Source organism: Rhinolophus sinicus, linkage group LG06 (assembly GCF_036562045.2).
Source record: "Rhinolophus sinicus isolate RSC01 linkage group LG06, ASM3656204v1, whole genome shotgun sequence".
Classification (NCBI taxonomy): Eukaryota; Metazoa; Chordata; class Mammalia; order Chiroptera; family Rhinolophidae; genus Rhinolophus; species Rhinolophus sinicus.
The window spans coordinates 155,231,865-155,244,412 of NC_133756.1; the positions used below are offsets into that span (position 1 = coordinate 155,231,865).

Below are 12,548 nucleotides of genomic sequence, written 5' to 3' on the forward strand. Positions count from 1 at the left end.
TGTTTCTCTTTTAACTACACCCATTTTAAAGAGAAGTCTAAATTTGTAGCACGAAAAGTCTGGCTGTGCTGTGATCTCTGAGCTGGTGATCACACTCTGTGAAGATGGGCCGTTGGACCAGGAAGTGGTGACAATGACCCAGTCAGCACTGTGCAGCAAGGGGCAGCTTTTCCCAAATCCTAGGCATAAGGGCCCAAGGAAGCCTATGGTCTCGTAGGAAAACTTTGCCACGTCTGCAGCACTCTTTTTTTTTTTTTTTTTTTTTTTTTTCCACAAACTCCCTATGTTTAGGGATCTTCCCACAATCAGATCACTGCTGGAATCCACTTTTCCTGGCCTCTTTGCTGCTAGTTTCAGTATGTGGCCTGGGCTCCCGCAACCATGCCCGTGGGAGAATTCACTTTGAAAGAGAACAACCTGAGGACCCAGGAGCTTGTGAAATCTGTTTTCCATCTGAAGTGGAGGAGTGGCAGAAAGTCATCAAGATCTCAGAGTCAGCAGGGCCGGAAGTGCTGTGTCCAGTCCCAGCAGAACCTCATGTGCAAGCAGCGTGGTTCCTATCAGAACCGGATAATTGGAGGATGGCTCCTCCCTGAAGCCTGATTCGCCAGCGATGCTGTGAGCTGCCTGGTATTCTTTATTCAACTCATTTTCTGCATAAATAGGTGGGTGGGCTTCTGCTATTTGCAGGTAAGATGCCAGAAGGATGTGAACCTCACCCACACCAGCCTTGCAGAACAAAACCAGTTCGGAACGAACATACCTCACAGCAATAACTGACCCCTGACCTTGATGGGGAGCTCATGGGCCTGGAAATGCTGAGTGCAAAACACATATGTGTTGAGGTGTAGAGAGGCCATATTTCCAGGCTGCATCTCGGGCTCTCAGACCCAACACAAGAGAAGAACAAGGATAGGTCCCATCCCACACATTAAATAAGGCTCCCCAGTGCGCTGGGCTGTCTTTGTGACTCAGAAGCTGGCTCTGAAGATCGTGTCCATGAAGGAGTTTCCAGAAATGGTTGGAACAATAGCAGCATTACTAGAAAGAAGTCTGGCACCTCCCACAGAAGCGACTTTGAGGGGCAACGTGTTTTCTGAATTTGCAATTCTGGAGCATTTGCTAAAACGTCGCTTCCACAACGACGACGGGGTGTCAGAATAGTTGTGTTCCAATTCTGCCTCCTGGGTGCTTATTTCCCTCCTCTGGGCCTCAGTTTCCCTGCCTGTAAAATCAGAGAGTTGGTCTTTGCTCCCCATTGCCTCTTTCAAGACATTTCTCCTGCAAATGGCTGACTCCTTTCATACCTATGCCATTCAACCAGGGCTGCCAGGCATGGCTAAGCAGGTTGTGCAACAGGGTGTGTCCTGGCCTCAGACACACACCTGAGAGGTGACTAAAATCCAGCCCACACTCCCCAAGCTATGCGTTAGGCACAGCTGCTTCCCCCTGGAGGAGGGACACTTTTTCCTAATTTGCACAAAAGCATCCACTGGGCTAGCCACGGCCCTACTTTCAGTTACTTCATACCCATGCCCTCCTCCTCGTTGGGCTCTGTCTACCCTCTTCTTAGTCATTATCCTTCCTTCACTGCAGACTTTAGCTCCTGGGTGCAATCATATTCACTGCCCTCTTCCTACAATAATTCTCAGAACTTCGAATCTAGATATGCCACTCACCCAGCAGCTTGGCCTCTCCACCCTTTGATGTCCTTCGCCCCAACAATCTTTCTCTCCACTCCACTGCACCCGCCCACTCAAGTCACACCATAAACCATGTCATTACCAGAAATCTCTAATGTGAAAACCCATTCTTTGACTTCCACTTCCTGTCCTTCTACCTCACTTGCTGTAGTGGGACCCCCCACTCCCACATTTCTTGTCTCTTTTCCTCACGACTAACCCATTGATCTCATCACATGTCCACCATCCAGCAGCCACTTCTTGTCTTTGCTTCCTTCCTTACATAAATTAAATTCCATTGTCCTTCTATATAATTACTCTCTCGCAAACAATCCCGGTACCTCGCATCTCTCCCCTCTGTCACAAACACCTTGCAAACTCCAACGTGCTGAACACCTTCTCTGTGCCTACAACCGCCGCAGCTAGATGCTACCAGGGAAAATCACACACCCGGCTAAGTGATTTCTCTTTGAAGTCACGGACACAAATCCCAGAGTGGAAAACCAGCACTGTATGCTTCCCTAGGAATTTTGCTTTGTCACTTTCCAAGATAACACTCTAAGCCTTCAACACTTTACCCCTTTCCGTACCTCATGCACAGCTGAGGCCCTCCTCTTATGATTCGTTTAGAAATTAGAAGTCACAGAACTAGGACTCCGTCACCTTCCCACCACCAAAGTCCAGCCACTCGCCTTCTTCATGACTCATTATTGCCTACTTCCTTCCTAACCTACAGAAGGGGTGTGCTGTCTTCTCCACGCCTGACCCATGTGTCCCTTCTCAAAGGCATTTCTCCTCCAATCATCCCTCTCGGTTGAAGCCTCATCCTGTCTATGGCTTGCTCTCGCCCTCACTCATGGTCTCAGTCTTTCTCAGATCGTTACCAGCACACAGACGTGCTCCTGAATCTCTCACTTCCCAAAGGTTTCCCCTTCACCACACATCCTTCTCTAGCTAGTGCCCATTTCTCTGCTCACCATCCCAGCAAAATGTCCCAAAGCGTTGTTCCCATAAGCATTCTCCATGACCACCTCCCACCCACTCTTCCACTCCCTGTCCTCTGCCATCACAACCCACTGTAACGACCCTGTCTGGTCCCTGGCATCAATGATCTCCATGTCACCAAATTCAGTGGACAATTTTCTGGTCTCCTCTTACGTGGTTTCTCAATCAGTAGGATTCCTCAGAGTTCCACTTCTACCATGCTCAGTTTTTTATCACCAGACCAGACCTCTCTTCAGAACTCCAGATTTGCATATCAAACCACCGTCTTGACATCTTATTAACATCTTAGGTATGACATGTTTATCTCTCTCTCTCTCTCTCTCTCTCTCTCTCTCTCTCTCTCTCTCTCTCTCTCTCTCTCACACACACACACACACACACACACACACACACACACACACCTTCCCACCCACTCAGTCATCAAGGCCATCAGAAGTCCTATTCATTCTGTATCCAAAATATGGCTTAAACCTGCCTCCCTTCTCTAGGGACCACCCCTTTATATGACCCACCATCATTTCTTATCTTGGCCTCTGACATATCCCCTAATGGGTATCTCTGCTTTTTCTCCTGATCCCCTTCAATTCATTCTCTACACAGCAGCCTGAGGAACCATTTTAAATGCAAACTGGATTGTGCATTTTTCTGAGGGCTTCCCACTGCACTTTGAAAAAAAGAAAAGTCACACTCCGCACCATGATCTCCAAAGTCCTGCATGATCTGGCCCCTGTTTGTCTAACTTCGTTTTGTGACGCCTTCTCCCTGGCTTCCTGCCCACTGGCCCTGACAATAGCTCTGACAACCCCCTGAGATCTGTCCTGCTTCCAAGTCTCTGTATGTGCTGTTCCCTGCATCTCGAACTCTCTCCGCCAGCCCTGTGCACAGTCGCTCACTGTCATCCTCCAGGTACCAACTGAAAGGTCACCTTCCAAGAAGACTTCCTCAAGCCCCTTGTCTGAAATGTCCTCAGCATTATTTTCTATCTGAAATGCTGCTTTCTTCCCAACATTTTCTGTAATCTGTCATTTAATATGTTTGCTTATGTACTTATTGACTGTCTATACCCCCACAAAAAATAATTGACATAAAAGAAGGACTAGGCCTATCTCATCCTCTACTAAAATCCCAGTGCTTAGCAAAGTGACTGGCATACAGTCAAGGTTCAATAAATATTTGTTGAATGAGTAAATGAATCATTGTGATTGGTCCTTAGTCTAAGGACATGAAAAAACAAGCAGGCCTAAGAATCAAGAAAACCAAGCCAACCAATTCAGCCACTATTTAGTAATAATGTGAAGAAAGTCACTCACCCTCCCAAGGCCTCACTACTTTCACTAGAGAAGTGGGAAGGTAAGAACAGAACTTCCCGGCTCAATTGTGCTGTTTCTCATGAGAACATGTTGGGCTGCCTGGGCTCCTGATGCAATCAGAATGGAAACCACTTCCCTCTCCAGCCTGTAACATCTGTCTTTAGTCAACTCCTTTGGTAATTGCTGTATTGTTTTTCACAAACATTAAAAAGAGCTCCTTATTAGCACAGCAAATAACCACTGCCTTCCAGGGGCCCTGACAGCCTGACAACACTCCCGATACAGAGTTTTCAGCCAACTGGGTCCCAAGGATACTCAGGGGCTTCCAGGTCTCATCCAGGAAACCAAATAACCACCATATTGGTGCATCCTTTTTCCTAAGGGCAAGGGTCACATCCATGACACCTTCGGATGACAGTCCCCATATTCTGGGTCACTGTTGTCCCTGCTGCCAAAGTCCTTTCTCTGCCAAAGATACCAGACCCTACCCACCTAGAGTGAAGCCCAGGTCTCTCTCTCGTCATCAGAGGCCACTTCATTCCCATCATACAGGAAGACCTCTTACACTTATGGACATATTCCAGACCCAGAAGAAAGACTTGCCAAATCTTCTTGGATGCCCTTAAACCTGGCCCAGTTTTTCTGAGGGACCGGAAGAGAAGTTTTCTCTGAGTGTTTTTATAGAGAGGGGAAGTCTGAGATTTTATTTTCCACTCGGTTGGTACATCCCCACCATCATGAGCGTCCTTCCTCCATGCACAGTGGAAGTCCATACATAGATTCCCAGAAACTGTTTGACTCACTGCTGGCTCCCGTTGGCTCACCGATAACTTCCCCAGGAAGACAACTAGCCTCACACACCATCACCCAGCCAAGGAGACCTGAAGACATCATTTTCAGCATCAACACCGAACTGATCATCGCAAAGCAGCAACTTGAGGAATCCTACTTACAAGAATATCAGAAGTGCCTGCCCGCAAACATGGTTTACATGATCCCATGTTCTGGTTCTGTGCTTTGGTTCCCAAGGGGCAGCTCGAAGAGGACGAGGTTATTTGGTATAACGGAGTCAGTTGTTAGTAATCTTCGTACTCGTGAAACCCAGTGCATCTGTTCTGGCACCAGTCTTTACTTCACCTTTCTGGGCTCTTTTAAAACCCAAGCACATAGTAGACACTGAATAAAAGTTGGTTGAATAAATAAATCACTGAACATTGCTTGATACTCTAACTATAAATTGAAACTTCTAGAATCAGCCCAATGTCTCTGAATCTCCTTTCTTATGCCCTTGATTTTAAGCTCCCTGACTCATGTCTTTGTGACGCCAGTATTTCTCATAGTGACTTGATAAGCATTTTGGGTAATAATTAGGAAGAGTTGTAAGCCCTGGGTCAGGCCCTGCAAGGTTCAAACCCCCTGGAGCTCAGAGTGATACCTGCTGAGATGGCAAAGCCATCATAGCTAGATCCCGTCACACTGGTGTCATCCTGGCTTCCTGGGGTGGTCTTCCCAAGGGATCCATCTGCCCTTTCTTGGCCTCTTTCTCCAACAAGCCCAACGTGAGAGGGCCCAGAACTTCTAACCCGTTTAGGAGACCCTGGCAGGTATCTTAGAGGAAGACAGCTCAAGCCCAGGGAGGAGAGAAACTGGAAGTCAAAAAAAAAAAAAAAAAAAAAAATGTCTGCCCTCCCCCGTCCCTGCCAAGTTGTCTAGAAACCCAGATTTGAGTCCCAGCCACCAATCTGCTTATCAGCCACACTCTGAGACTTGGGCAAGTTTTCCTCGGTGCCTCTGCCTGGCTCCCCTCCCAGAGCTGGGGAGGGGTGGGGGGAACCACAAGAATGAGCACTCTGCCCAACTCCTCAGAGGGGCTGCACCCTCTCTCATCTCTGGGTATTTCCTCTGCACAGACCAGTGTCCCCACTAACTGCTCACCGCCTGCCATGCACCTGTGTCTAAAGGCCCCCTGACACCTGCCCAGACTCATTCCATTGTCTCGATTAGGCCCTCAAAACGCCTTGTACACCCCTCTCTTTGAGTTACACTCAATTATAATCACTCATTCAACAACCCATCTCCACCACCAGACTGGGATCCACTGGGCCCTGTTCACAGTTTGATCCTGGGCTCAGCACGCTGCATGGCCCCTAAGGAATAAATAAGGACCTGCTGCATAAACAGGTGAGTGAGACAGTAAGTGAGTGTATTAACGAAGAAGTGTGTAAACAAATAAATGGTTAAGTGCTCTATACGCTTACAATTTGGGGGTAAGTTACTTCAAATTCCCCTGTAGAGTTAGTGAGGATTTTTTACAGTGTCTATAAAAAACAAAATAGCTTCAATAGTTTGCGATTCCAGTTGTAAATTCCTGCCATTTCCCTGGTGTGTTTCAGAAAACTGAAAACAAGCACTGACACCCTGTCCTGCAGCTCCTCCCTGCCTCCCAGCTTCTTCCTGCCACCAACCTCCTCACTCTCTGTCTGTTTCTCGCTCTTCTCTCTGTCTCTCTCTGTCCCTGTCTCTCTTTTTTGCCATCTCTGTCTGTCTGTCTCTGTCTGTTTCCTCTCTCTCTCTCTCTCTCTCTCTCTCTCTCTCTCTCTCTCTCTCTCTCTCTCTCTCTCTCTCTCTCTCACATTTTCCCCATTCCTCTCCAATCCTGCCCCATCCCCACCCACTCATGAAGCGCTCTCCACATGTGCCAGGCACCTTACAGGTAACACCTCACTTTCCTTCCCAACCACCTGGACTGCCCCATTTGTACTTTGGGAGGAACAGTGGTCAAGAGCATGGGCTTTGGAGTTAGACTTGGCTGGTTCTAACTTGGCTCTTCCATGTACTAGCTGTGTGACCTGGGTCAAGGTATCTAACCTCTCTGAGCCTCAGCTTCCTTATTAGCAAAATGAGGTGAAAATGCCCCTCTCAGAGGATTAATTGCAAGGATTAAATGAGATAATTCTTGGGAAAAGCTAGCACAGCAGTAAAATCCCGTGAGCTCTGTCATTACTACACATTCTACTGTAGTGATTGTTTTTGTGATTGTTTTTGTGTCATCCTCAGACATTATTAGTACTCAATGTCTTCATGGAGGATCGTGAACACCTCTGGACTGGGTATTTCCCTCTAAGGATCATTCCAGCCCCTTCCTCCCCCAAATCCATGAGCATCCAGAGCCTGGCTTCCTCTACCTCTGACTCTCTAATCTTTTGCGCCCACTTTAATTTGGGCAGAATTTATCTAGATGGAAACATCTCCAAACCTGACCTCCCAGAAGAATCATCTGATGGACTTTTAGTAATTGTGAACACTGGGGATGAGTCCAGGAGATTCTGATTCATTGGTCTGGGTGACACTCAGGATGGGTATTTTCAAAACCCTCCAGAGTGACTCTGATTGAAGAACAAGCATTGGAACTTCTAGTCTAAACTGAACGGATGTTCACATGATAATGAATGAATGAATAACAGGGGATGATAAATGACTAAATAGATGAATGAATGAATGAATGAATGAATGATAGGTCTACCTCCATGGAAAGAAACGTTAGTTTTTTCCCCAAGACCTGTGCTCCAACTCCAGAACATGTGCCCATTTGTTCCACAGCTTCTCAGAGCACAAAGACTTAGCTGCTTCCCTGGCCCTTTATTTTCTTTGCCTTCCCCTGATCTCACCCTCCATCCTTTCCCTTCCCTGGTGTCCATTTTCTCCATCTTCTCGTCGCCTCCCCCACGTCCTTTCCAGTTTTCCACTTTAGTCCTTTTCGCTCCCACTTTCCCTCTTGTTCCCTCTCAGCCATACTCAGTCCACCTCCCACTGTAACATTTGTAAATTGGGGGTCCTTTCCTCATCGCAAGACATTTGTGTGAGAAGAGGATTTGAACACAATAGTTACACAAAACAGATTTATTTGATGAACCACAGTGGCCAACAGTGTCAGAAAATAGCACAGACATTCCAAAGAAGGGGTGGGTTAGGGATGAGAGACCAGCACAGCAGGCAGCCTCCTACACCCTCTGTCTAGGACCACTGATGATTTCCAGGCAGAGGTCTCTGCAGGTCACCCAGGAGCGCCTCTCCCCTTCTAGAAACTTCTTCCAGCCTTGACTGGATGCTCTGAGGACAGCCCTGGGCCGAGAAAGTGAGTCTGTGGAAGATTCTGGCCTGTGATGGGGAAACTAACCTTCCCTTCTCCTCCTCCCCTTGCTCCCAGAGTTGGCTCCATTCCAGTGATGGCCATGATGTCCATTTACTCCAAGCTGGGCTCTTCCTGTCTCCATGGCTCATGTCTTGTCCTCCATATCCACAGTCCTCCAAGAACAAAACCCAGAATGTACTCACCCTGCCCCCAGCTCGCAAAGGCCCCACCAGCAATTTAGCCCTCAAGGTCTCTCTGGTGGTGTAGATGTTATGCCATCAGCCCTGCCATGGCTGCTCCACTCAATGTTCCCAGCCCCTCCACCCAGCAGGAGAAGCCAAGGAGTCTGATACTGATGGTGAGGTGAGAAAAAACCCACCAGTGCTCTTCACCCCATGGCAAGCAGGTGCTCCCCTTAAGAAGAGGGCCACAGACCCTGGAAAAGGGAGCAAGCTGAAGAAACACCCACAAACTCAAAGCAAGGTGAGGAGCATGGGAAAGGGGCCAAAGGAAACTCTTAACCAGCCTCCTGTTTCCCTCATGAAACTAGGGAAGGCATGGGGACCCAACACATCGGACATCCTCAAGCCGTGGGCACCAGCTGCTCTGGGGAGTACTCTCCTTATACGGAGCCCAGAGCAAACACACAGACTTCTCCCTTAAAGCACGGACCAGCCGTCTGAGCCCCCAAATCCAGTGGGGGGTGGACACATTTTTATTCTATATTGCCTCAATATGTCCTTTCTTCCCTCAAGGACACTGTGTGAAGAATGAAGATGTGGTGGAGAAGAAGGGGTTGTTATCCAAGTGACAAGTGACACAGGCACACTACTCTTCATGCTTTGCTCAGCAGGCTTACACACACACACACACATTCACACACACACACGCACGCACGCAACAAGCATCTCCACTGCAGCCAAAGTGACTTGGCACTGAGTATCTCCAGTGCCCGAGAAAAACCTCCTGGGGGTGACGGGGTGGGGAGTGTGGGGGACAGGGGAGAGACCTGCAGCTCAGCGTTGGAGGAGGTTTGAGGGGGGAGGAAAGCCAAGCAGCGTGTAGAATAAATGCAGGTGCCCCTTTTTCTCCCAACTCCCCATTCACATAATGAACCCAAGTAGCCAGTTGCTTCACCAACCTCACTGCCTCCCGGTTCCCACTGAGAACAGAGGCTGAATGAAAGGGTCTGAGGACATCTGCAGAAAGCACATCTAGTGGGCATCGTGGAGGGGATGTGGGAAGGGAGGCCCCTTCTGGAATCGCTGTACCCCCAGTGCCTGAAATCACAGCGCACTGATCCAGTTTGGGGGAAAGTTCTGCAGCTCCTGCCTGCAGACTGCAGCACTAATTCTTTGCTGACACCCAGCCCACCCCCGCCCAGCCCATTCCCTTGGCTTTCTCAGGGAACAGGATGAAGAGCTTGAACTGGAGTGGTGTTTACAAGCTTCAGGATTCTTAACCCTTAGGAGTCCTTCAGAACAAGGAGGTAAAAAGCGGGAAGAAGAAAGGATTGAGGGAGGGGGATGAGCTATGAAGAGGGGGTGGGAACCAGAGGTGAGGATTCAGAGTGAAAATTGCAGAGACAGAGGGGAAAGCAGACAGAGGAAGAGGGGAGAGAAAAGTAAAAGGAAAGGAGGGAGAAAAAAAGGGCTGGAGATCCAAGGAAAGGGGAGTGGGGGGAACGAACTTTTATTGAGCCAGACGCACACGTCATATTACTACTGTTCAGTACGGTTTCCCCCATGTTACACAAACGGAGAGACTGAGACGTTAAGAGACTTGTGCAAAGTCAGTCCCACAGATATTGAGTGGCCAAGCATGGGGCCGCAGGGCTCAGACTCCTTCCACAAAACCTCTGACCAAAACTAACGGAGAAAAATGGACAAGAGGGAGGCGGGAGGCAGGGAGCAGGGAAAGAAGTCAAGTGCAAGAGAGAAGGTGCCCTCAGGAGACCTGACTTTCAGAGAGAGCGCCAGGGCAGAGGGCACCAGGCCTCCCTGGGAATCCCAGCCCTAGTCAACCACAAGGGTCTCTTGGCTGTAGGGGATGGATTTCTCCTGTGTCTGCTCCCCGACCTTCCCTGAGTTAGGGCCGGGCCCCTGGCTGTGCCCTGAGGAGTAGCTGGCCGACTTCTCTGCGCTGCTGCTGTGGGAGGCGCCCCCACACCTGCTCTGGCCCCAGCAGAGCACCGAGGTGCACGCCTGGCGGAAGCGGGGGTCGAAGAAGGCGTAGAGGAAGGGATTGAGGCAGCTGTTGATGTAACTGATGCAGGTACAGTAGGGGAAGACATTCATGAGGAAGAGGTCAAAGCCGCAGGGCCAGTGCAGCAGGCTGCCCAGCATGTAGAGCGTCTTCACCAGGTGGTAGGGCATCCAGCACAGGGCGAAGGTCACCACCAGCACCACGATGATGCTGAGCAGCCGGCGCCGCTTGCGCAGGCCCTCGATGCGCTCCTTCCGGAAGTGGCCGGCGATGGTTTGCGCAATAAAGAAGTAACAGGTCAGCATGATGGTGAAGGGCACCAGGAAGCCCAGGGCTGTGGACGAGACCCCCAGGCCCACCTCCCAGGCCCACTCCGAGCTGGAGGTGGCCACCATGGAGTAGTCCATGTAGCACTGCACCTTGGTGATGTTCTCCAGGTTGGGAAGCACCGCGGTGGCCCGGAACACCATGACCGGCATGGCCAGGAGGGCAGCCAGCACCCACAGGACCGCTGTGGCCACAGCCCCGCTGACCCGCAGCCTCAGCCGAGCGTTGGCCACTGGCCTCACGATGGCCAGGTAACGGTCGAAGCTGAGGCCGGTGAGGCAGAAGACGCTGGCGTACATGTTGACAAAAATGAGATAGCTGCTGAGTTTGCAGGCGAAGGAACCGAAGGGCCAGTCGTACTCCCGGTACGTGTAAGTGGCCCACAGAGGCAGGGTCACCACGAAAGTCAGATCAGCCACCGCCAGGCTGGAGATGAAGATGTCAGCTGAGCGCCTCTTCTCCCGGCTGGTCCGAAACACGGTCCAGAGCACCAGGCCGTTGCCCGTGGTCCCCAGGAGGAAGACCAGCATGTAGATGGCCGGGATGAGGGCCCCCGAGGATTTCCAGTCCGTGTACTCACACTCAGACTGGTTGTCTGCCCCATAATCATTGTCGAAATCACCACCTTCCTCCATGCTGGGGGGCAGAGAGAAGCCGAGCAGGGGATCCCCCAGGCAACCAGCTCGGTGGCTGTGTCACCAACTCAGCAAGCACCCAGAGCTTCTGGCTTGAGCCCTGGAAGGAAGGCGGGTGCAAAAGGGCCGAAGGTGTCCTGAGCCCTTCCCAGCAGCGGGAGGAGGATGCCTGCTTCTGCAGACTTCCCTCCACCCTCTCCTGCCTTGCCCCAGCCTCAGCTAAGACACTTCCTGCGCCCTCCTGAGTCTCTGTCTCCTCCTTGACTCGTCACTCCCTCCTCCCACCTACAGACCAACCCCTCACTTGTGAGTCTTAAGATATTTCAGTTACAACCCACTTTTCTTTTTCCTTCTTGTCACTGGGCAAGTGGCAGAATGTTATCTGTGCCTTGCAGCCAGCTCTCCTCCTGGCTCCGCCTCTAACCCTCTGGTTTCCTCTGGTCTTTGGAGTGCCCCCTCCTCAGTTCTGCCACCCTCCTGTTCTCACCTCCTCCCAACCCCTCTAAATGGGGCAAATTATGCAGATTGAAATCCAGCCTGAGCTGGAGCCAGGGAGGGCAGGGGGCTAGGAGAGTGTGAGATTTCGCAGGATGATCTGAGCATCTGGCAAGCCCTCCTGGCAGGCGGGTCTGGCCCCTTGGGTCTGTCCTACCCTCCCCTCTTTCCCTCCCAGACTTCACTGTACTCTTCTGCTCACGTCACGCTGCTTTACCCCTGGGCTTTGACCCTCTGGAAACGTTTATATTTTACAGACACAGTTATAGGGCAATTTCTCAAGAATTCATAAGCTGTTGGCAGATAGAAGTTTGCAGATGGCATAGAAAGTTTTAGAAAGTCAGGACAGAGTCACAGGACAAAAGGAACCCCAGACAAAAGGATCTCTAATCAAGTCATTAAATCTATGGGGAAACTGAGGCCCAAGGTCACAGGATGAATTTTGTTCCAGTTTTGTTGTTTGCTTTTCTTCTTCTCCAAGCACCTAACGCAGGGCCTGGCATGTAGTCGGTGATCACTAAGTGAGAGAATGACAAGAGAAGCCCCTATAGAGAGGAATGAGTACATGACTTACTATGCAGTGAGAACATGGATGCATTTCAATCCTCAGGTTCTTACTGCATGGACCAGGTTTCTTTACAGCCAAATGGGGACCGGAAGTGACAACTAGAGGAAGAGGCAGAGAAAAGGGCAGTTGCTGAGTCCATGCCGTGGGCACAATCACATAGAAACTCACCTTGCCCTATCTGCCTACCTC

At 50.2% G+C, this 12,548-nt stretch overlaps 1 protein-coding gene across 1 annotated transcript; it reads right to left on the reverse strand.

Annotated features, from left to right (window-relative positions):
- Positions 1 to 7,891: 7,891 nt before the first annotated feature.
- On the reverse strand, positions 7,892 to 11,639 carry APLNR (apelin receptor). Its single transcript, XM_019713395.2, has one exon. The coding sequence runs from the start codon at positions 11,294 to 11,296 to the stop codon at positions 10,145 to 10,147; it is 1,152 nt and encodes a 383-aa protein (XP_019568954.2). The 5' UTR covers positions 11,297 to 11,639; the 3' UTR covers positions 7,892 to 10,144.
- Between the last annotated feature and the right edge of the window lie 909 nt (positions 11,640 to 12,548).

What these genes read in the sequence shown, in the direction of transcription:
- APLNR (XM_019713395.2), bottom strand. Translation starts at nt 11,296, where the DNA reads ATGGAGGAAGGTGGTGATTTCGACAATGATTATGGGGCAGACAACCAG.